The sequence below is a fragment of the Conger conger genome, chromosome 12 (assembly GCF_963514075.1).
Source record: "Conger conger chromosome 12, fConCon1.1, whole genome shotgun sequence".
Classification (NCBI taxonomy): Eukaryota; Metazoa; Chordata; class Actinopteri; order Anguilliformes; family Congridae; genus Conger; species Conger conger.
The window spans coordinates 28180705-28205996 of NC_083771.1; the positions used below are offsets into that span (position 1 = coordinate 28180705).

The following is a 25292-nucleotide window of genomic DNA, read 5'->3' on the forward strand; positions in this document are numbered from 1 at the left end:
GTCACTGTGTGCTGTAAGGTTTGCTTTTAAGCCATTTAGCAGGTCTCCTATTCAGAGGAACTTAACTTAGGTACTTAAATCCGTTCAGTCATAAGGCTGGATATACTGTATACAGTACTGTACTGAAGCAATGCAGGTTGAGTATCTTATTTTAGGGTACAACTGCAGTGCCCCCAACAGGGGACTGCCGACTGGCCCCTCCAATCCTCTGGCACTGGTTTGTTAGTGATATTGAATACAAGGAATCAAACCAATGGAGATGCAGCGTTCCGTTACTATGGCCCAGGGTCCAGGAACTGCTTACCTAAACTCAAAACATAGCTTTTTAGCCTTGCTGTTTGTGTGTCTCTCAGTCTCTCTCTCTGGGTCTGTCTCTTCTTCCCGATCCCGGTCTAACCTCTCAGCGCAGGCTTTGATGGCTCTTTGTGTTCAGTTAAGAGGTTGATGCTGAACCAGGGCATTTAAACTGTGTTAGTGACTGATACGGAGGGGAAGGGGAGGGGGGGGCGGGCCCCATCTCCTGGCCTCGTTTCACGAGGAAAGAGGACTGTAGAGGCCTGAACTCTCCTCCCTCTCTTAAAGGAGATGGAGGGGGGTGAAAGGAAAAAGAAAAATCGATGGCGCAATCTTTCTTTCCCCGGGCTCCGCTACCCGTAATTGAAATGGAAAATCAAAGGGACGGGGAGCAGATAATTGTTTTACCGATACTCCCCGCCTGCCCTACAAGGGTCAGCGGCGGAACGGTTGTGGCGGGCCGGCAGATGGGGACAGGGGTTTTATGACGGGGACGAAAATGCGAAATTGAACAGCTGGGAGGCGATAAATCCCTTTGGCTTTCCACCTCTTGATGGGCGAGTGCTCTCACAGGCCCGTTCCCGGTTTGAACTGCTTTAAAGTGGCCGGTCCGAGCAGCTCCTTCCCACACAGCATGCACTTTCAACATTATTTACATTTACAAAGGAAAAATAATACCAGAAAGCCCCAGTACTTTGTGCCCCCACTTCATGAGAGTTCTGTCTTCAGTGTATCGTATAATTGTATAATATAGTACATTATATATCACTCTGCAACTAGTCAACATACAGTGTCCACTAACACGGTTATAGACTCAGCAGCATTTAGCAAATTTGCATGACTGTGACCAAGCAACAGCAGGACTGTTCACTACTGTGAATCTATACATATTTAATCATTTCCAAATGTTTCTGTGTCGAAGCAGGCCCTGTCTTTTATATTTCATATTTGGTATGAAAGGACTACATAAATTGACACAACATCGCTTGCTGTTGAGACAAGATGATATTAGTCATAAATGGATCTGACAATTTTCTTAGTTATTGCTTGAGGCATCTGCTCAGAAGATTGTTGGTGGTAAAACTCTCTATTCTGTATGAACTGTTATTAAATGAACACATTGTTCCAGCTCTTTAAGTGCTCTGAAAATGAATGGCCAATGAAATGGCTGAAGAAAATCAATATCTTAAATTATTTGCTCCTTCTTTCTGTCCTACTATCTGTTAACAAAGCACTGACAAAATGAAATAAATAAACTAATACAAAAATAAAAAGGAAAAATTGATTCTGTTTGAAGGGTCTTAAAGAGGTCTTAAAAAGGGTCAATGAAGAATTGAACTAATGTTGGTAGTGCACAGTGTTCTCAAAGGAGCTGAGACGCTTTTATGATTTTAATGATGGAACATACGAGTGAAAGGGACCAGCAAGGACACCGATATCTCAGCCGAGCCTGGTCCTTAGATTGATGGTGGTCCTGGAGAGCCACTGGGCGTGTTGGGGTCCTCACCCCTGGTCCTGGAGAGCCACTGGGTGTGTTGGGGTCCTCACCCCTGGTCCTGGAGAGCCACTGGGCATGTTGGGGTCCTCACCCCTGGTCCTGGAGAGCCATGAGAAGTTTCTGTAAAATATTGTAAAAAAATGTATAAATTGTAAAATAGGGCTTGGGGTCAGTTCCTTTTCAATTTCAGTTCACCAAATGTATTAAAATGTATTTTAAAATGAATTTAAAATGAGCTATTATATTCTATGGCCGTTTTTCAGTGAATATAATGAAATGCAATTCACATTTCCAGAATTTATTGAATTAAATCTGAATAACTGAATTGAAATGCAGTTAATTTGATTACACAGTCAGCTTGCTTCACCTGCTTTCTTGGGTCTGAATTACTTTCTGAAATTAAGATGAAAAACGAAATCTGAGAAACCAGGGTCGGGTACACTGCTGCTTCAGTGCAGAACAGACACAGTGAAGCGTAGAGAGAAATCTTAATTACTTATGCTGGGGAGATGGCCTTATGAAAAATGAATAAATGTCAACATGTGGCATTTTCCACCCCCGTCTCACCTCAGAATTAAAGCTGTGGCATTGAGGGTTCTTCGGGTTTACAGCAGACCTGCTTTTGTGTGAGAAAGCCTGTCGACACTGTGTTATAAGAATAAATCATCCTATACTACCTGGTTACTCTAAAACAAGGTGCTTTATGCAGAATGTTATTGCTTTCATCGTGAACACACAGATACACAGACACGTCCACCGTCAGACCTGGGTTTGGTTTACCTCCTTTGTAATGGGTTGGATCATTAACAGGGCTGTGTTGGAGCCAGGCAGGGCTTTTGCTCCAGCCCGTGGCTCCAGGCCAGGCCAGTCTTCAAGTGGCTCTGTGAGAGGACCGCTCGTGCTTCCTGAAGGACTGTCTGTTCTCCCCTTCCTTTTCACATCGCACACCACACAGTTTATTTACAGAGCTCACATACTCCACACCTTTAAAAGAGGTCAATTTAGTCTACTTGTTTATTTAAACCTCTTTGGGACTGGAGAACGTGTTTGAGAATGGTTAGGTGGCTTGGTTTGAGTTGTGGGAAAAAATATTCTATAGACAATACATTCAGGTTTCAGGTTTCCTCCATAAGCAGGGAGAATATATGGCATTTGGCTTGGTTTGCTAATATTAGCAAACTAATGCATTGTATTAATATTAATATTAATACAATGCAGTTATAGGTGATCAGTGTGGTGGGGGTTAATGGGCAATTCTGCTTATCTAATACTGTGTTTTCATGGTGTTTATTTATCAAAATGTGGTCACTTGAGACAGATGGTTATTGCATAGTAACCAGTATTTTTCACAGAGGGCTTATAGTGCACTGGCTCGGGAAGGGAACAAACTATTTATGTGAAATATAATGCCGAAGATTCTGGGGAGTGCAGCACCATTGGCAGGTCTACAGTTGCTTGTATATAGCCTTGCAGGACTGTAACATATTTACAGGAATGGCATTTTATGACGTGTCGTAGTCCTCCACCTCTGTCGTTACACAGCTCTGCAGCAGAGGCTGTAATGAAACCTCCCCAGCTTTTCTGGGGTTACACATGGATGGCGAGTGCCATATGTTACCCTCTAGTTTTGGCAGGGATCACACCATCATTACTGGCAGTAAAAGCTGTTTATGAGCCTTGGCTCCCAAAACTTTGCTCGGGGCCCTTTTAAACAGGCATTGGCTTTTCCAGAAGAGTCCATCTGATGCCAGTGCCTGTAAATCTGAGCAGCTTTGGCTGAGAATGTTCAGGCGCTGTGTCTACATCGCTTTCAACATGGCTTCTGTGGAGATTGATCATTACACTGTTGGACTGTTGAATTTGGTACCAGATTTTTGGCATCACCTTCATGTTGCTTTTGTAAAGCCCTGATCGCAGTGGGAAAAGTTTCTCTTACTGTGGATCAAATCATTAGCTGATTGGATTGATGCATTTTAAAATGCTGTGCCACTTCAGATGGCAAAACACTTATAAAACTTAACAAGCTAAACTGAAGCAAATATGTAATTTCAGATGTCATTATTTATTATTGATCATGATTGATATGACACAATTATTGAGATGATTTTTTGATCATTAAAATCTCTTTATTGTAATTATAACCATGTTATCCTTCAGAGAATAATGCTTTGAGCTGTAGAGATGAAAGTGTGTGACCCTCCCAGGGTAAACAGTGTGAAGCCTGGCACTCTCAGGTGTGGCTTTGACCGCTGTTTCACAGGTCCAGGAGAGCTCTTTCATCTCTTGACAACACACAAGCGACACCAGCTGAGGTGACAGGGTGCATTCTGGGGTTGGCCCATCTATGGCAGCTGAACTTTGATCTGGAAGCATTTAGAAGCAGGAACAAAAATAACTTAAAGAGCCTTAGAGGGGAAATAGTTATGAGTAAAACAAGGATAATCAGAAGCCTTGGTCTGATGGCTTCCCTTTCGATGTCAGAGGAGAATTGCAAGCCACATTTTAAGTTTTAACTGCCCTTAGCAACATAGACAATGAACTAATAGAATAAATAATCAATAACTCCTTTTCCACTTTGTCTTGGTTTATGTCGTATTCACTTGGTGGTGAAAAATACTGTTTCCTGCCTGACATTGATTGCTGGCCGGTAAATGCTGTGAATTATTTCAGATTCATGCATGCTATGGTATGGTATGTGTTCAAACCTCTGTTTTCTATAAAGCAGACTATGCCTCTGCCACATTGATTGCTTGTACTATACATACATGCATTGTTACTGTAGGAATATGAATCCTGTGTGAAACAGAAGCATTTCAGTCCAACACTTTGGCTATTTTTACCCTCCATTAAGTTACCTCCTCTCTCTCCCTCCAACCCATAGTTACTCGCTCTCTTTGGTATCTTGGGAAATCAGACTGATCAATAGTCTCTGTTTCAGAGGAGCGGTCCAGGAGAGGGGATGTAATTCACAGTGGCCCTTCCCTTCGGCCAGAACCAAGCCGTAATTTAAAGAAGTGGAAACGAGCAACTGGAATTTAAAATACTGCGTGTGCTGGGTCAGGTTTTTTCTTTTTTCTTCGAAAGCCCCCTCTCCATACTGCTATATCCATGATCCTCTGGCTTGGCTATATTTTCCACATAAAGCCTTGTGATTCCTTCCTGTATGTGTGTGTGTGTGTGTGCGCGCGTGTTTGTTCACAGGCTATGAATCACGAGATTACTTGCCTCCATTTTCTTTTCTTTTTTTTGAATAACATTCAAGGGCCATTAAGCTAAATACCTTAATGCGCTTGTAACTGATTAAACTCAGGCGCTTTGGCACTGCATTTCCTGGGAAATGGCTGCTGCGTTTGCCGAGGATTCTGGGTAGTGTCATAGCGGTTTTATTTCACCACACCGTACATTTGGCTTCTACTCTGGTCTGATGTGCAGGCTCAGCCTATGACCTGATATTTGGTCCTGAAATGGCTGCTGCGTGTGCCGGTGCTAACTGTGGCTGGCCGACTCGCAACTACCGCTGGCCAGGAAGGGTGGGTGTTGTGGTGGAAATATCCTCTTATTCCTTCTTCAGCGGAGGGTGAAGAACCCGGTTCAACACAATCAGAGTATTTTAAGACTGCAGTGGACCTGGCCCAGGTGCGTGTGCAGTGCGCTCCTCCACAGAGTGGATGGAGGTGCTGGCTGGCAGGACCCTGTTCGAAAGGAACATGATTGGGTGTTTACAAACGGGAGAAAAGTAGAGGGCATATAGTTTTCATTTGTCGTCTCTACCTTTGTTGAAGCTGCAGGTGTTCTGGTTTGCTGTCTCATTGTTATTCCTCGTGAATGGGACTGGTGGAATAACTGAACATACAAGGCGAGGTTGTGGATTGCCAACTCAGGCACCTCCCCATTGCTACCTCCTTATTTTGATACTATGGCCAATGTGAGGAATGTGCAGTTGAACATCTGTTCTGTAAATGTAGAACATTTGATCTTTGACCTTTCTAGAAACATATAGAAAATCATTCTTAGCTTTTAGCACTTGGATTGAATGACAAGTGTGAATGGACTGGTGACGACTATGTGAATATACTGTAATCCTTATTTTGTCATTGGAAGTCTAAGGCCTAGGCACAAATATCAGGGGAAACAATGGGGGGCAGTCAGTTATATATTAATTCCTGCAATTCTCCTTCTCTTCAATGGTGAATTCTGTACTGTAATCCCATCTCCATCTGTAAGCCGATCTACTGTACTTTTCTCCTGTGAGTGAAGTGAATATACTCAGGGCGGGAAGTCAGGAGCATATAAGACACATCTTTCCAGGCGTATGCCGATTGTTGGAGAGAAAACGAAATGGGACAGAAAATGATTCTCCTCGTCTGTGTCTGTGTTTCTCTAATTGAGAAAATTCAGCCGGGACAGATGTGGGTTTGATCCTGTAGTGCACGGTGGGAAGAAGAAAACAACAGAACAAGTTTGCCGTAAGGCTTTCACGGTGGATGAAAAAAAAAAATGAATTAGTCATTCCCTAATGTAGTTTGTTGTGTTTTTTCGTGCATTTCTCTCATAGCTCAGGGATATTTTATAGTCATTTACCATCCGTGCCTGACTGCTGGTGTTTACTTGCCAGATCAAACAACACCACACACAGCTCTGGAGGGCTCTGGGAGGCTCAGTAGCCTGTTCCTGATTGGAGAGAATGCTATCAGAGTATAACCAATCAGAGATCATTACATATGACAGATCTGCATATCGGCCAATGGACAGGAACTGGAGTTTTCTTCCTTTGATTCTATGATTCTGAACAGACAGTTCAGAAGTAGCGCAAATAAAATGTAATATTTGACAAAGGGAACATGAGTAAACACAAAACACATTTTTAAAACTATTATCTAATTTCTTTAATGAAAAAAGTAATCAAACACCCATATTAGCTTAGCTTTCACTTAGCTGTGGAGGAATTTTAGCCCCAGATGATTTTTTTGCATAACTGCTTAATTCAGACAAATTGGTTGAGATTGTGTATGTGTGAACAGGTACTTTCAGGTCCTTTCAGGTCCTTCCACAACATCTCTGGTAAAGACTTTGACGAGGCCACACAGCACTGATTGTGGAAAGGCATTATGCACGGTACCTGTGAGCACTTTGTGTTCATGAAAGTTCTTGAGGTGTCTGGCAATCACATTGACACACACAGATCCCAAGAAGTGTACACAGGGCTGTGCAGATTCTACAGTGATATACTGCTGATTGGTTAAGCACAGATTCTAGTCTGCAATTACAATGCATTCCAGCCAATGAATGGCCAGGTAGAGTAGATGGTTGTTTTGCGCAGTTGTAACATGAGAATGGGATTTATCATCTCCTGCTTGTTTATTTCTGTATTTTCTGTACAGAACCCCTCTTTCTCTCTCTCTGTCTCTGAGTGTGTGTATGTGTGCATGTGCTTCTGTGTGTGTGTGTGTGTGTGTGTGTGTGTGGATTCTCTTTGCAGACTGCGATGAGATTTCTCCCTCGTTCATCCCCTTTCTCCTCTATCTCAGTACCTCTCTCACTCCTCTCCCTCTTTCTCTCTCCCTGCTACTGCCTTTGAAAGGTTACTTAATGCCTCTGTGTCTTGATAACAAGCAGGTATGAGGTGCTTGTTGAAACAGAAACAGAAAGAAAGTACCAGGCCTGTGGTATCGATTGGTAAATATCGACTGGTAATCAGCTGCGCTTTCTGCAGAAGGAAGGCTGTTAGCATCGCCTCACACCATGACGCAATAGAGCTGCAGCATGGCACAGGGAGAATGCCAGTTCAATACTGCTATCTGAGGTGCGTGTGTGTGTGTGTGTGTGTGTGCGTGTATGTGTATGTGTACGTGTGCGTGTGTGTATGTGGGCACGCGTTTTTGTATGTGTGTGTGTGCGCATGTGTGTGTGCATGTGTGTGTATGTGGGTGCGCATTTGTGTGTGTGCATGTGCGTGTGTGTTTGCATGTGTGTTCATTCATGTGCCTGTGTGTGCACTTGTGTGTATGTGGGCATGCGTTTGTATGTGCGTGTGTGCGTGTGTGTACTGAATGTGGGCATGCATTTGTGTGTTCAGAAACCACACCATAACTAAGAATATGATTGTTGGGGGCAGTGCTAGAAAATCATGGGAAATTACTGACCTCATCTGGCCCCTGCCTTGCAGCAAAGCTGTGGGAGTTTGGTTAATTTAGTCTTGGATCGTTTAATCCATTGAATGGTAGTTTTTTGGGGGAATTTTGTTTTTCGGAATTCTAAATCAGTGTTTTAATACTCCAACACTTAGAATGTCCAGTTAAACAATATGCAAAACGATGTTGGGCTCATTTAACAGATGGAGGCAAAACTGTTTAATTCTGTCTCTGTGTGGCTGACCAAAACAATCACATGCAGTAGTTTGGGGCTATATCTCCACTTGCTAACGGTAGAGAGCTCATTTTAATCAGGAGGACAGCTACTCTTGTACATGTAAGTAAACGTTCATTTTACGGTAGAATTCCCCTTTAAGGAAATTCTAATAATGTGCGTCATCATATACCTTAAGTGCCTCATGATTGGGCCAGGATCAGGAAATGGAAGCAGGATGTGGGAAGGACGGTTCTCTATATTTCCATCACACCTCTGGGCTTGACTGACAGCTGGCATTTGCTGTTGTTTGGTCAAGTCAAGGAGGCGGTGCACATTGGTGGTTGTCAAGGAGGTTGCTATGGCGTGGGCGTGTGTGTCTGTGTGTGCCTGGAAGATGAGTCATTCTCATCACACACAGGTTTCCCTTTCTGTTTCAGCTGTCTCGGGTTCTGAAAAATGCAAAGAAGTAGAGGGTCATCTGTTAGGCCATGAGACAGACAGAAAGCTGCCTTCCCTGGGCAACAGTACAGCCAATCATATGCTCCCATACAGAACTCCTAGTGACCAATGAGGACTCCAGCAGGCACTATCCCAGGCCAGCATGAAAAACACATTTTAAATACTTTCACCGGATACCGCTTACATTTGAAAATCTTCCTACAGGTCCTGAAAAATGTTCACTTCCCAAAATATCGAGCCAAACCTTTTTTTGAATTGTTTCCTGGCAAAGTCGAAGCACAGTTTTGAGCATCTGCAAGATAGTGGGCATATAGTGAAAATGGAGAATGTCAGTACAGACACTATAATGGAGAATGTCACTACAGTGAAAGAGTGGAAGCACTCATATAAACCTCCTCTCAAGCTGTAGCATGTTGCAGGTAACTGTGTGTAACCCGACAGGATTGTAGTGGGTCCGGATTCAGTGGTGAGACACAGGGGGTGTTACTGTGATGCTTAATCTTAAAGGTGAAGTGTGCCCCCTGGAGGTCAAAGCCGTGCTTTGCATGTGAGGGTAGCAAAGGGCGGGCGGGAGGGAGGGTCGCCAGAGGACGATGGATTCAGTAGCCCGGAGCATCCTGAGCATTTGAAGGAGGCGTTAGGTTTTCCCTCCGTGGTTTGCGATGAGCGTATGTGTGAATAATTAATGGCAATTAATCCTTAATTAGGCCAATTAGGCAAGTCACAGGAAATTAAGCTGCATCTGGAGACAGAGCAGAGCGGGGCTTGGGATGAAGTTGGCGGGCTGTGACTGCGAAGGCGGGGCCTGGGAGTTTGGTGCACTCTGAATGGCTGGAGCTCTGGTGCTAGCCTGCTCGGATTGGCCGGGGCTCTATCCCAGGCCTGCTTGGATTGGCTGGCGGTGAGGTTAAGGAGGTGGAATCTGGAGCAGGAGGAGAAGGAGGCTGGGGGGTGGAGCGTGTGGGGCTGAAAGTTGGGGGTGTGGAAAACGCTCCCTCACAGCCAGACTAGGGGAGCACACAAACAATTTTATGTTTATAGTTTTTTATTTTGCCTTTCCCCCTTTTACTCTCAATTTGGACTGTTTCATCATATTCACAAACAGCTCAGTATTGTTATAACCTCAATTGGAGTCAATTAGAGAGTCTGTTCTCTCCTCCAAAACGCATGCTGTTTGCAGCATAAGCAAATGGACTGAGCAGGCCCGACCAACTAGCTGGGCCTGCTGGCAAGCAATGACTCCTTCATCCTAGCTCACAGAAATCTCTTCCCTGGTTGTCAGCCCGACCGAGTGTGTACCGCCCTGCTGGGGACCATGGGGACTGTCCACACACTGGAACAGTGTCCTACTGCCCTGCTGTAAAAAAAGCAGGTTCTGAAACAGCTGGTACCTGGTTGACCAGTTCAGACCAGCTACCAGCTTGAAATGGTTTAGCTGGTTCACCAGTCCAGACCAGCTCTCAGCTTGACATGGTTTGTCCAGCTCAAGCTGTTTTGAAAGAGCTGGTAAATCGTTGACCAGCCACCAGCTCAGACAAGCTACCAGCACTAGCTGGTTGACCAGCTCATACCCAGCTAGACCAGCTGGTCAAGTTGACATAGCACAATATCTTCTGTAACAGTACTCTGGCTCAAAATGTTTTGTCCTCAAAGGCAACTGTTCCTGTTGCTCCTGTATCCCCCTGCTAAAATAAAAGTACTGTTAACTGCCCCGCGGGGCATAGAGGAGGTAAAAGGTCAAGCAAATATATTTTTTTACATTTGCGTGAAATATATTAAATCAGCAGTTCTGGGTTCATTGCAGTAGTTCATTGGTAAATCAACTCAGACAGAGTGCAGGGTGTATTTAACTGTATTATTGTATTATTCCTGTATCACTGGGTTATCAGTGTTTTCTGTGTGTTCTCTTGCATTCTCTTGCAACCTTCTCCCCCCAAAGTTGACAACTTTAGTGCCGATGTATTTTCATAACACACTCTTCTTTGAGGTCATCTCGCAGTTCATACTGGTTATGCTTTATTGCCAGGGAAGATTAAAGCTTTGTTGCAGTCGTATACAATAGAAAATCAGAGTTAAATCTGTTGTGGACAGACATGTGGAATGTATTAGTGGAATATCTTTGTAGGCCACATTAGCGCTGGATTGAATATCTCTGCATATCTAGTTTATTAGCTGCTAATGATGTCTGTTTATTTTAAATAGGTGACATTTGCTGTAGTGCAGACATTTTCATGGCTTGCATTTGTAAAATCTGACTCCAGGCATGTCACAATCACCCTGATTGGGGGCCCAGTGCGAATATGATACTCAGTATTGTTGCAGTTATCTGTTGTCCTTAGTGCTTTCATGGAAAAAATTATTTTTTATTCATTGCTCTCATAAATGCCCAGGAGATCAAACTTGAGGAAGATGATAGTCTGTGTTGGAGTTGGGCATGGATCAGGGCTGTGTGATGCAACATTCATTTTATTTGTTTTTCTTATGATTTTTTAAAATGATTATGTCTTTTTCCTTAACAAATAAGTTAATTTCAGTGGAAAATGAGACATTATTGTAGGACCCTGAAGCTTAAGAAAAGCAGAAGTAATGCAATAGTGCTGCAAGGTGTAATAACTGTCCCAAAGCACCAACCTCCCAATCTAGCACGCGTGTGTGTTCGCAAAAACACACACACACACACACACACACACACACACGCAAGACCACACAGCACGCATGTACAAACACAAGTGCACATGCCCGCATTGCCATGTACTTGTCCACAGACAGTATGCATGTACACACAAACCCACACACACACACACACACACACACGCAAGACCACACAGCACGCATGTACAAACACAAGTGCTGACCAAGACAGAAAGGGGAAGAGTGAAAGGGTAATATGTATCTTGATCGTATTATCAGTGTTGTTAAGATTAAGCAAGCACAGTCAATTAACAGGTTCCCCCGAAAAGCTACAGAGGCTGTGTAGAGTAACTTATTTGGAAAGAGTTGCAAAATTCTATGTGCTTATATGCTTTATCACTACAAAAATCAAAATCCATATATTTGCTTGTCTGCAACATGTCTGTAATTATACTTGCATATACAGTTCATGTCAATTCTGATTCTGATGTATTGAATCAATGAATAGGAGCAGTAATGGAGAATAGCAGCAGTAATGGAGAATAGCAGCAGTAATGGGGAATAGGAGCAGTAATGGGGAATAGGAGCAGTAATGGGGAATAGGAGCAGTAATGGGGAATAGCAGCAGTAATGGGGAATAGGAGCAGTAATGGGGAATAGGAGCAGTAATGGGGAATAGGAGCAGTAATGGGGAATAGGAGCAGTAGTGGAGCGCTGTCTGCCCCTTGGCCCTGAGGACTGTTTCTGGTTTCTCTCAGACCTGCAGGTATGAGCATTTCACCCTAGCGGGGAGTCAAACTCTACAGATGCTTTCAGGGTCTGGCACTGGAAGAGGCCCAAATGGAGAGAGAGAAATAGCAGGGGAGGGAAGGAAAGAGTGAGTTTATAACTTGCTGAGAGAAAGCAAGAGCTGGAGCAGGGACAGAGTGGTTTGGGAGAAACAAGCGGATTGATCCACCAAACCATTATCAGTATGACCACTTACTAAGACTAAGACTAAGTGCAAATTCTCAGCGTCTAGAGTTAATACTCATGGCTTTTCCAGGTGTAGAGATATCCTCCCTGCATTTTTTCATCATAGTAATGGCAACTCTGCACAAGGCTGGTGATGTCAGACCAAAACAGCCACACCCAAAAGTCTTTTTAAAGGCTCCTTATCATGCAAACATTATCCCCATATAATGAGCTCCAAACGCACGCCGCTGGTTAATCTCGTGCCTTTCGCTGTTCAGTCTGTCGTTTACATGACTGGTAGTGGCCCAGTGTCTTTCATTCTTCAGATCCAGAGGAAATCTATGTAACAAGGACCGTTGTCCTTTGGGAATAAGTCCTTCAGTGTTTGACAGATGTGTATGGTTTCTTTATGTAAATGAATGTGAAATGTTCTCTTCTATGCATCTTGCCAGCATTCAAAGCTGCGTTTATTTCTAATGTGGATTGTAATAATGACCTGGCTACATCATGTTGGAGAGACTAATTGCTTTCTGGCCTTTATTTCACAGTTGGTGGCCAGTAAGGGTGTATGGATGTGTGCTGTGTTCTGTATGTATGTCTGTGTGAAAGTGTCTATGTGTTGCAGACCACGTGTGTCTTTGTCATATGAATGATTCATTCCCTTGTCTGTCAAAATGATGGATGGCTTTTTTTTTTTTCAGCCAGCATCAGAGAATTTGCTTCCCATTTTGAATGCGTGTGATATGCTCATGGAAAATGGAAAGGCGGTTGTGGGGTAACAGCAGCAAGTGATGTAACTGATTAAAGTTGCCGAACGTTTGTCTTGATGAATAACTGTAGTGTATGTTCGCTTCTGATACCATGATTACATTGTTTGTTGCACGACCCTTCAATCATTGTCCATGGTCCTCTAAGCAAAACAAAAAAATCTCCATGAGGGCATGAACAGGGTAGTTGTGTACGGTTGAAGTGGTTATTACTAATTGTGCAGATTATGTTATGAATTTCATCACACTTGCTTAAGTAAGAATTCCAAACTCAATTTTGTATTTGTACTGCTGCGTTTGTACTCGTCTTGTGCTGACCAATCAACCACCTGATGATCAGATGATGGACAGGGTTGGAGTGCTCATGCTGGAGTTTTGGGTGTAGGGGAAATGCTGTAAAAGAGAGAGAGAGCGAGAGGGAGTGTGTGTGTGTGTGTGTGTATGTGTGTGTGTGTGTGTGTGTGTGTGTGTGCGCACGTCCTTGCTTGTGTTCACGCATTTCTTCCCTTACTGTATAATATATGCATTTAGGTATCTCATCCCTAGTCTGAATTCCAAATGTCTTATTCCTCAAAAAATAGAAAGGATCTGCCTGCAGTCCTCTTTAATATTTAATTCAGCAACTTTTTAATCTGTCATTACGCCGTGATGAAGTAAGCGTCAAGTGTGGCGGAAGGAGATTAAATTATACTTGGAAATGGAGCTGAAGTGATTTAGAGGTGGGGGGTGTATTTATTTTGCACAAGTAATAATGGAGGCTTGTGTGTTTCGCTTCCATCAAGCTACTATTTATTTATGTATTCATACGTACTTCCTTCTCTTCCAATGCTTTTGCCCGGTGTTGAATATACCACAGTGCTCTCATACACAGCACTGCAACACACTCCTTATTCAAATGATGGAAAGCAAAGGCAAAGGGACTGACATGACACTCACTGTGGAGTTGTGCCCTCCCTTACTGTTTAACACAGGGGCGGTGCACGCCTGATTTTAGACCACTTTTTGAGTGGGATTTCTTGGCTACTCAGCACTTTGCTGAATTGCCTAAAACGGTTGACGACACAGTTAAATTACATTGCCCTGGTCTCTTAAATCTGAATTAGTTACTCATTTTATGGTCAAAGTGAAAGCCTGTGGATTTTCCAGAGCCAGGATTGGCTAGCTGTGACTGGACAGCTATCGCTATTTAACCCAGAGAAATTAGTCTCCCCTCCCTCATCATTTACCCTTGGCTAATTCACTCTATTCACCAAAGGTGCTTCTCTTGTAGATTAGATTAAACCACAGTAGAACATTTCATATAAGTACACAAGAATAGCTATGAACTGTCATTCTTCAGCTTACTAAGAAATTAAACTATGTAGTAGGGATGTAATGAAGCATTGATCTGAAGTGATGTATCATTTTAAAGGGCACCGCTCCAATCCAATCAACACAACATGCAAGAATTTATCCATATCAATATGAATCATACCGAAGTATACATTTACATGTCCATAATCTTACAGCAGTTTGCCCTCTAGCAACAATGCCTCCACTGTTTAAGTTTCCAACTTGTCCTCATTACCACTTGTACTGTTTTTCCCTTCTGACATCAATGTGTCTTTGCATGCTCAACCTCGTTTTGGTTATATGTGTAAGTTGTAACAGGATTGTGTTCGCTTAATCATATATATCGATTGTTTCTATATGGGATCATTTTAGAGCATAGCAAAATCTACGATATTGACAAAACTGTTGCCTCAAGAATTTAATTCAAAGCCTATTGTGGTGAAGGGCGGCCTGTAGCGTAGTGGTTAAGGTACATGACTGGGACCCACAAGGTCAGTGGTTTGATCCCCGGTGTAGACTGAGGACTAACTTCTGCTTAGTCTAATCAACTGTATGTCACTCTGGATAAGAGCGTCTGCCAAATGCCATTAATGTAATGTAATGAAGTCTGAGGTTTACACCCCTGCTGAATAGTCTGATTGTGTGATTGGCTGGCCTAAGTAATTAAGTGCAGAATTTTGTGCAAAACTCAGAAGCTGCTACCACCTTGCATTTAACGGCTTGCCCAGGTACTACCGTAAATTTTTAAACAAAAGTGAGCATGCTGGCTACATCTGTCACATTAACAGTAATGCTCATTAAATGCACAAACAGAGGTAAAAACATGCTGGTGCATGAGTTTACAATAACAGGCAAGTCTCGTTTAACAAATACATTTTTAGAATGTGATGAAAAGCTTATTTAAAAAAGAGTGACATCATTTATATTGCATGAGTGGAATTGTAAGCTGCTAGCTTGGAGCGACAGCGGTCTTAAAAAAATGACAGCGTTTGGTCTCTGCAGGGAGACAATAAAAGCCTCTTGAATTCACAGTGCACTTTGTGATTATCCCCCGCAGGATTCAGAAAAAAAGACACCGCTTTTGACAGCTGTGTGTGTGTTTTTCTTAAAGTGCAAACTTTATTTGGATTTGTTTTGAACTCTCTCCAGGTCTGAGGATACCAGGTTACTGTATCCTTTATTATGGTAGTATGGTTATTTCCAAGATATTACAACAAGCAGCAGTTAAACATTTGCATCCATTTGAACAGATTAGAAACCTTACATATTATGCTGTTTTGGTCAATGGTAAATGGAATACATTTATATAGCGCTTTACAATTGATGCCTCTCTTTCACCCAGTCACACACGCAGGCACACACCAATGGCGATAGACTGCCATGCAAGGCACCAACCAGCTCATCTCATCAGGAGTTATTGGCTTCGTGTCTCACTCAAGGACACTTCAACACAGCCCGGGCGGTGGAATGAACCGGCAGACAAACTAATGTCACCCTTTTTTCAGGACCAAAATTGTTTAACTATAGTTTTTGCGCATGTAAAAACTGAAATAGCACATCTAATGCTGTCAAGACAATAAGGTTTTGCATACATTGTTCTCATGACTGAAGTTATGTTTTCTCAGATTAAAAGTTAAAGACTACATTTAAATAGTAAAGTGTGCTTGGCCATACAGTACATTTTTAGTGATGGACAGAATGTTGCTTAAACAAACCAGTTTTTAAGATTGTGTTATGTCATTCTCACTCCCGTTTGTTAATCTTTGTATTTTATTGACCACTGCTCCGAAATTGTGAATTGCTAGAAGGTGTTGCTTTCATTTGATTAATAATGACAGGTTTTTTCAGCCAAGGAGTTGTTAAGCATTCTTTTGAGTCCCTGGAAAGCCATCTTAATGTCAGACATCAGATCCTCAACATAGTCCAGCTTTCTGCTGACTTTGTGTCTTGCGCTTTGAGACAGGTTTCTGGGCTGTCCATCTCTTTCTCATAATCCACTTTTAGCCTGTGCCAGCACTTTGTTCCTCTTGTTCCTGCCCTTCTTCAGACTGTCTGACACTGTTTTTTTCTCAGCCTACCTATGGCATTGTTCTTTTTCCTGCATTTGACTCACCCTCCTCTAAATACACTGGACTCCTGGCTTTTATCTTTGCAATTTCCTTTTATCTTTTCCCTGAAAGACTCCCATCATTTCTCCATTCATGTGAACTTCACTTCCAGTACCTTCAGCGACAAAACATTAGTTTCCCTTATCAATGGTGTGGCACATTGCTCTGGAAACTCTGTTTCGCTCATTGTCTTTCAAGTTCCTTTCTATTTCCATCACCACAGTCGATGATCAGCGTGAACTTGAGATCACACTTATTCATGGCTTCTCCAACAAGCTTCCCTGGGCCTTTCAGTTCACTAATAGAGCTGGTGGAGTAGCGTGTAATCTTGAAGGAAGGAAGCCAGGAAGATGGTGTCGATTGTATATAACATTACATTACATTAATGGCATTTGGCAGACACTCTTATCCAGAGTGACATACAGTTGATTAGACTAAGCAGGAGACAATCCTCCCCTGGAGCAATGCAGGGTTAAGGGCCTTGCTCAAGGGCCCAACGGCTGTGCGGAGCTTATTGTGGCTACACCGGGGATCGAACCACCGACCTTGCGGGTCCCAGTCATGTACCATGACCTTAGCCACTACACTACAGGCCGCCCTACATCTATCACAGTAGTAAACTTCATAATTTGTTGAATTGGTAAGCACTCCATTTCTCAGGTGGCCAATAAAAAGAGGTAGTCTGCCAAAATGCTAATGCGTCTCGTCCTCTTCTTTTGGTTGGTACAGTAGGGCTTTGATTCAGTTCCTCTAGGCTTTGAGGACGGCTCCTTGCCAATTGAACATTCTGAACGTTCTTGGCTACTTTCGTGAAATTAATCATTCAAACTTTGCAGCCTGAATCTCCTGCCTGTGAGAAGTTTTTTAGAAAGATCACCAAGTAAAATATAAATCCTGTTCTGGCCAATCACAGGCTGCACTGCTGGTGTCCTCACAGTCCATCTCGTTGGACAAAAGGGCTCGTTGCACAGACTTGGATCTCCTTTGACTCTTGCATTAAGTAACTGGCTAAGGGTTGCATCATCAGCTCTATGTGTTTGCAGATTAAAATGCAGTTCTTATGAAAGAGACCTGCCTACAGGCCACAAACCAAACTTAAATGAACAAATATTTTTTGGCTGTGTATTCTGTGTTTTTTCATGTATAGCCTATCAACCAAAAACGGAACAAAGTTATTTTTTCAGTGAAACATATGCATGTGTTGTGATGTTATGGCATGATTGAATAGCGCTACTCCAAGCATAATATTCAGGTGCTGAAATAAAAAGCTACAGAGCATCTTTGGTAACTTGTTTACCTGACACCTAACTGCCAAACTCAGCTAATGTTTGCTGAGCTGAACCGTGGGTGCCGCTGTTCGTGCTGGTACAGTCTCGTCTACCTCCTGGCTCTTCTCCATACTGTAGGTGAACATGCCAACATGCCACATTCTGTGTGCTCAACTGCCGATTTTTACACGCCTGTTAACTTTCATCTTCCCCTTGCGATTAAACTTGCCACTGTCAATTACTGCAGTTGAGGAACTCTCCCCAACTCTCAGGTCTGTTGACCACGTTACTGCCTGCTTGCTCTGAAAATGGCAAAAACACTGTGCGTTCACTGTTCAGTGTTTTCTTAAATCGATTCCCTCATTAATAAATATCTAGAGGAAAGACAAACAGAACACATTTATTAAATAACTTTAGGGCTTATTCCACCCTATTTTTTTCCACATACAGTAATTTGCAAATGGAGCCTTGAGATTTTTTATATTTCAAAACATATATTTATCCTGGTTACTGTAAATATGGCTTAAATGAGATCATTTTGAGATGCAGCCTCTGTGGTTTGTTTTGAAGCGCATAACCAATTACACACGGACACCATGCAGAACAGATGTCTGATATAACTTGGGGGAGAAATAATTATGTACTCCCTTGAAATATGAAATGTAATTAATGTGTACATTAATGTAACAGCGTGTGTCAGTATGAGCTGCTTTAAGACAATCAGGAAAAAAAAAAAAAACTTTAATAGCATTAATACATTCTGAAAAGTGTAATTAAGAAAATACACGTTTAAGTTAATATGTGATGCAGAGAGCAGATATCTCATACATAGTGCACGATAATAATCGAATGGTACCACTGCTTATAATAATGTGTGGAACAGATTATTGTCAGATTCTAATAAAGGGCATTTTAAGACATTTTGGTTTCCCCACGTAGAAATTGCAAGCAGTATTTTATACATATTACCCTCATTTCAGATCACCATAATGTTTGGGACACAGCAATGTTACGTAAATGAAAAGTAGTCATGTTTAGTATTTTCTTGCATATCCTTCCTTTGCATGCCATGACTTCCTGATGCATGTGACCTATCAACATCATCAGAGTCTGGATATCTTATTTTTAGGTTTCAGGTTGCCCTACAAGTGATATTAAAACTCTCTGCATGTGAATGGATCTCTGTGGGAATTGTGGGCGCGGGACTTGATTCAGCTGTAAATTATGCAGATACAGTATGGAATACCATTGTTGGCTAAATGGCTTCAAGTCATCAATGGTCCAAGGTATCAAATGCGTCTCAAACCATTGTGCTGCTGCTAGATATATAGTACGTCCGAAAATAATTATCTTGACAAATTTTCCTATTCCTGGAAAAAAATATCCCGGGGGAGACTCTTTTCGTATGTACTGCATATCTGGCAGCATTAAAAACGGTGCTGTGCTAAATGTTATTTAGAGCAAGTAAAATGTTTTCTGGATGTTGGTGTGTGCTCCCTTATCCCTTTTAAATCAATTCTGGCATATTCATTTTGGATACTTAAATTCAACTTGAAATATGAACATAGACATCACACAAGCGATTGTGGTTGATTAGGCCTTCATTATAAATAAATGAAATTGTATACTGTATGTATATAGCCTGGGGGCTTTAATTAAACTGGAAGGAGGCTTTTGAATGTATAAAAAATATGGTGGGTGATGTTTCATTAGTTTTTCTCTTTTGTTTTTTAATGAAGAAGTAAAACTGACAAATAACATTATCATAACCAAAATGAAATCTTCTGCTGGTCTTTGTGATAATCTATTTGCAATTTATAGATGCTTCAGGAGCGTTAAAAAAGAAAATTACACACAATCCCTCTCTCTCTCCCTCTCTCTCTTTCTCTCTCTCTCCCTCTGTCTCTCTCTCCCTCTCTCCTTCTCTTTTTCTCTCTCTCCCTCTCTCCCTCTCTCTCAAATCATTTCATTCTCTACAGTATCAGCCACTATAACTCATGGAAAAGCTTTTTTTTCAGAGGCTTTTAAAAATTATGATTAAACCTTATATTAATCCGTTAGAAACGAGGTCTAGTCAGAGGTTTGGATTTGCTTTCTTTCTTGAAATGCGAGATTTTGCGCACCAGCCACAGATTTTTGAGTAGGTTAGGAGTCACAGGGAAAGCTCTGCGGCTCAGCGTTTAGAACTGGTACAAAGCGCTGTCAGATTAGCTGCAGACAAAATCCTATTTTCTGTATGCCTTTAAAGTTGTGGAGTTCACATTTGCCTTTTTATCTAAGTATGATTAGCCACTTTTAAAAGGCGAATATATGGGTGTCTTTTATGGGTGAACTGATGCAGGCCTACTGAGTGAATTTCAGAAGCAAAAACAAAGTGTAAGAAGCACTGCAGAAGCGCTGCAGTTGAAATGTACTCTGATGAAAGTTAGGAATTAATAGTCTTTCTGAAGCCATGAAAAACTCAGATTCTCTCCAGTAGCATTTGCTAAAATATTGTCTACACTGTAAAATTAACAATAACGTTGGGCTGATTTATATATAGACATACAGTATCGGAATGAGTATACTTTTCAGAAAGAAATGTCAATGTTGTACATTTACTATTGTTGACTGTAGAACCAGTGGCAGGTGTTAACTAGAACTACCACCTTTTCTCATTTCTCATGGCTGGCAGGTGAGATCATTGTATTTCCTGATAGTGGGATCACAAGAAATTATAAACAATTTCTAGAAAATACAGTGTTGAAAGCCAAAAAAAGGAAATTGGCAACATACTAAACCCACATTGTTTAAGTAATTGAGGCTCCAGAAGGCCATGCAGTCATCGTTCTGCTGATTCCCTTAATAGAAATGGACGTGCTTGATAAAAATGTCCGGTCAAGTTGGCAGGTCAGAGCTTCTAACGGGATTATATGTCGCTCCGTAATGTCTCCCTCAGCTTTTCCAGAGCTGTGAATGCCCACGTTATTGCTAACAGGAAGTGCCTGGTAATATATAGCTGGAGACAAGTGGCTTCTTACGGCCCACAATCTCTGTTGAAAAGAAACTCTGATTTACGTCCATTAGATTAAAAGGCCTGGTTAAGTAACAGTCTAGTTACGTGACACAGGTGTGTGTGTGTGTGTGTGTGTGTATGTGTGCACGCACCATGTTTAATACATCTCACAGTAAAATAGAGAAGATTGTGGAATTGGAAAGATTTGAGGGAAAATGCTTGGGGAAATGTCCGAATGCACATACCAAAACAAAAGCAACAGCTGTTATCATAAAACAGGCATTTTTGTCTTTTTTATGTCCACTGTCTCTTGTATTGAAATTTATTTGTACTTTTACTGCTGTCACACCCCCCTCCCTCGTAGCCTTTACCAACCTGGTTTGGCTGCACTGTGGGTCTGATGTGGGCATTGCGTGGGCCGTGATGTCAGCATACTCTGGGAATGCTTAAACTACAGTGTGTCTGCGCTGAGGGTAGGAAAATTATGATACATTGAAAAATGTTCAAGTCATGTAGACATCTATGCTACTAGCCACTGTCACAGAGCAAGACCAGCATCCAGCTTTGTTCTGCAAGAGCTGCGCAACACAGCCTGTAGGAAAAGCCGAGAGATGTTTGGTCCACATTACATTACATTACATTACATTACATTAATGGCATTTGGCAGATGCTCTTATCCAGAGCGACGTACAGTTGATTAGCCTAAGCAGGAGACAGTCCTCCCCTGGAGCAATGCAGGGATGAGGGCCCAACGGCTGTGTGGATCTTATTGCAATGTGATCTTATGGTCACATTGCAACAACCAGAACCTCTCTCTCTCTCTCACTCTCTCCTCTCTCTTTTTCTCTCTCTCTCCGAACAATGGAAACGTGTCTGCAAAGCCCAGCTTTAATGAAATGTGTGGTTTGATTAAGAGGGTTGATTAAAATCATGTGCTATATGGAGAGGGATTCATTATCCTACGGTATTCATCACAGTGAGAAGAATGGTGTGCGGGTGTGAACAGAGAGGGAGAGAGAGAAGGAAGGAGAGAAAGGAAGAGAAAAGTGAAGGAGAGGGAGAGAGAGCGGGAAGGAGAGAAAGAAAGAGGGGAAAGTGAGGGAGAGGGAAGAGAGAAAGGAAGAGAGGAAAGTGAGGGAGAGGGAGAGAGGGAAGGAGAGAAAGAAAGGAAAGTGAGGGAGAGGGAAGAGAGAAAGGAAGAGAGGAAAGTGAGGGAGAGGGAGAGAGAGGGAAGTAGAGAAATAAAGAAAGGAAAGTGAGGGAGAGGAAAGAGGGGGGATGGAGAAAGAGAGCAGTACTGTGCTAGCAATAACACTCTGAATGGAACATACAGTAATCTACATAAACAGCTGAAAAGCTCTGGGGTTCATTATGAAAATGGCGTGAATGCGGCAACATCCTTTCCCGCCATTAGCATAGCCATGCTACCGATGCCGACGCAAATAAAACAATGAAGTCATTACAGAAACACCGCGGGCGAGCAAGAGATTGAATGCAGGGGGAGGCTGAGACGAACTGACGTGACAGCCCTGCGTTTCATATCCCAGCGTGATTTATGTCGCAGGTGTAAACCAAGTGACAGTTATTTGTTGCCGTTTTGCTGGAGCTGGGTTTGTGATGCACTGCCGATGGTGTGTCTGCCGGGTCTTCTCCGCGGCCTTGATCACTTCTGGCATCTGAGTGATCCCAAATCATCTCAATACGTGCTGCTCTCTGTTTGCAAACACGGAAAGCGTTTAAACCTGTTTGTCTTTCAGTTCATTTTTAATACTGTCCCTGGCACAGTTCTTGTCATAATACAATTCACACAGAAATGCTGAAAATACATATAAAAAAATATAATCAAGATATTGCAACATTTCATAAAGCACGGGTAAATTTACGGATTATTGCCACTTTCAGATATTGCAATGTAATTTAATACAGCGGTGTGAAATGTATGATTTTTAAAATAGTCAGCATATTTGCAGTACATTGCAGTAAGTTTGCTTATTTTTTGCATTGTGAACAAAATAGTTTGCACACATTCCTGTGACTACTGAACTTGTCAAACAATGCTCATGAAGAAAAGAAACTCAGCGTCTGTGACTCTGTTGTTGTGGATAAATATTGTTTGGATCTGGTCCGAATGCCCTGGATAGGAGGCATAAAGAGTAGCCTAAAGGAGGGGGTGGCCTTGTGTCATTTGCTCTGCATTTGCATGCGAGATGGGGAGAAATATCCTTGCATTTGCATGCAAGAGAGGAAGGGGGTGCCACCTAGCACGCGTGGAGGACCACTTGTGATCTGCAGTCGACACAGCTGTTGGACCGCCAGCTGGTATGCCATCGCGTCTTGCCGCCAGCGCTGTTAGAGCTGCTTGTTTGCCGGGGTGTACTGTGTCTCTCCGTTAGCCCCTTTTCTGCTGGCACAGAAACATTTGTTTCATCAAGAGCAACATTAGACTGTTGGTCTGATTTCCGCGTGCAGGGACTTGGAGGGACTTGGCTTTTTCAGTCCATGTCAATAAGTGACGGAATTTGCCAGTGGTTTTTAAATGGATACTGAGGTGCTACAGGCGGGAAAAAAGGACCCCCTGCTTCCCCATTCCTCAAAGTACTACTTCCTAAACTTGGGGGGCACTATGGATGTGACACAGTGCTGAAGGAGGCTAGGTGGGGAATATGCAGTGCCCTTCAAATATTTACACATGTAAATATCGTGAAATTAAAGCAAATTGTCTATATTTTTGTCCTATATTCATCTTTTGATCAAATTTTTTAATTTTTTAATTGAATAAAATACATTTTATTCTACTGCTCCCATCCTTTTGAACAGCACTGCGTGAGATCGAAACCCTCCTAAAAGTGCTGTTGTATTAGACCTTAAGAAAACAAAACGTATTAAATATAGTCAACAGACAGAAATCCTTCATAACTGTCAGATGTTTACGTAGGTCAGCAGTTCCCCAGTTGAGGGGATATTTCTCCGGCAGGCCGACAGCAGAGGTAGAGATCCACAGAAGGAGGCTAGTAGACGAGGTGATGATGTCACTGACAGTGAGCGCGGCTCTCTGTCGCCCCCTCCAGGCCTCAGCATGCGCGGCGCCCAGGAGGAGGACCCGCCCGACCCCCAGCTGATGCGACTGGACAACATGCTGCTGGCCGAGGGCGTGTCCGGCCCGGAGAAAGGGGGCGGGGCTGCGGCGGTTGCCGCGGCAGCTGCCGCCGCCTCCGGAGGCGTGGCGGACAACACCGTGGAGCACTCGGAATACCGCGCCAAACTCAGCCAGATCCGCCGCATCTACCACACCGAGCTGGAGAAGTACGAGCAGGTGAGGGCCCCTCTGTTTTACACTGGCAACTCCAGACTGGAGAAGAACAGGCAGGCACGTGGGACAGTGTAGGTAAGGTCAATAGGGGTCCCCATCTCGCTTTCTAATGCGCTGCAGAAGCACTAATACAGTACTAAAACCCCACAAACCTGTCCTGTTCAGAGAGAAGCAGAAGAGCTGAAAAGGACCTGTCCACACCAAGAACTATAAACGATATCTATAAAGATAACCATATAATCATACCCATTCTTGAACAATAATCTTCTGGAACAAGTTTTGCAGCTATGACACCTGCCATTTTGAGCATGAAGCCCTGTAAATTATCAACAGTTCTCTACAAAGCACCAGATAACCAGAAAAATTCAAAATGTTATTAACTAAGATTTGCAAATGGACTGCAAATGTTGCTTCTTTGCCTGCTTGGGCCCTTAAAAAATGGATTAAGGGATTATAACCCAATTAAAAAGATTTTTTTTTTTTTTTTTTTTTCAACATTTAATTGTTGTGAAGGTTTATAAAGGGAGGACAAAAGTAATGGAAATGAACACAGGAGGCGATATGTGAACAGTTTCCCGAGGACTCCTGGAGTCTGTCTTCGGGCAAAGGCGGGGTTATCCCGATTTTAATCATCTGAATGTAAATATTTAACAAATTCTGCTTCAGATTAATGGTCAAAATATGCTCTCCATAACTGATGTCCTAATTAATCACAAGAGAAGTAATGATGTAACGGAAAGCTGTCCCCCGTGCCGGGCTGCCAGAAGCCCGTAACCGCCTCTTGCGTTCGTAGTGGACAGTTCATCGAGCTGTTCAAATGTCTGTCTGACGTGCCAGGACCGAGCTTTGCCTTTCAGCAGCAGGAGCAGAGAAAGCGGGAGGGAAACAGGGGTCAGCTGAAAAGATTGGGGCGGGGGGGTGCAGTCAGTGCACTCACTAAATTTATCTCCACACCGGTGAATTCATCCAGGTCACACCTGGCCTGCAGAAGTGCTGATTGTCTGATAGAGATGTACAGAACAGAGCTTTCCTCTATTTCAAGGATCTCTGCCTCACATCTGTTATAGTCATGATACAGGAATACTGGAGACCATCAAACTTCTGCTGTTAGAAACTCCAATAACTGCAGTTTCTTTAGAGAAGAGTTTGTTTAATGGCCTTTTCCAAAGTTACTCACATGGCTTCTTTGTAATTCTTATGTTTTACATACCATCCATTTGTACTGTGGGTCATTTTGTTTTTCATTTTTTTAAATTAAGCAATGATTCAGATGAAGACAACTGCTGTGCTTCCATATGGAATCAAACTTCTGCAACAGGGTCCTTAAC

At 42.6% G+C, this 25292-nt stretch overlaps 1 protein-coding gene across 3 annotated transcripts in view; it reads left to right on the forward strand.

The window, feature by feature from the left end:
- Window positions 1–25292, forward strand: part of LOC133141925 (pre-B-cell leukemia transcription factor 3-like) — a 62500-nt gene that overhangs the window by 21353 nt on the left and 15855 nt on the right. For all 3 annotated transcript variants that reach the window (XR_009710141.1, XM_061262752.1, XM_061262753.1), the window contains exon 3: window positions 23723–23967. Coding sequence is in view for 2 of the 3 variants with exons in the window: in XM_061262752.1 (XP_061118736.1) it covers window positions 23723–23967 (245 nt within the window). In the remaining variant the exon portion in view is untranslated. The remainder of the gene's footprint in view (window positions 1–23722; window positions 23968–25292) is intronic.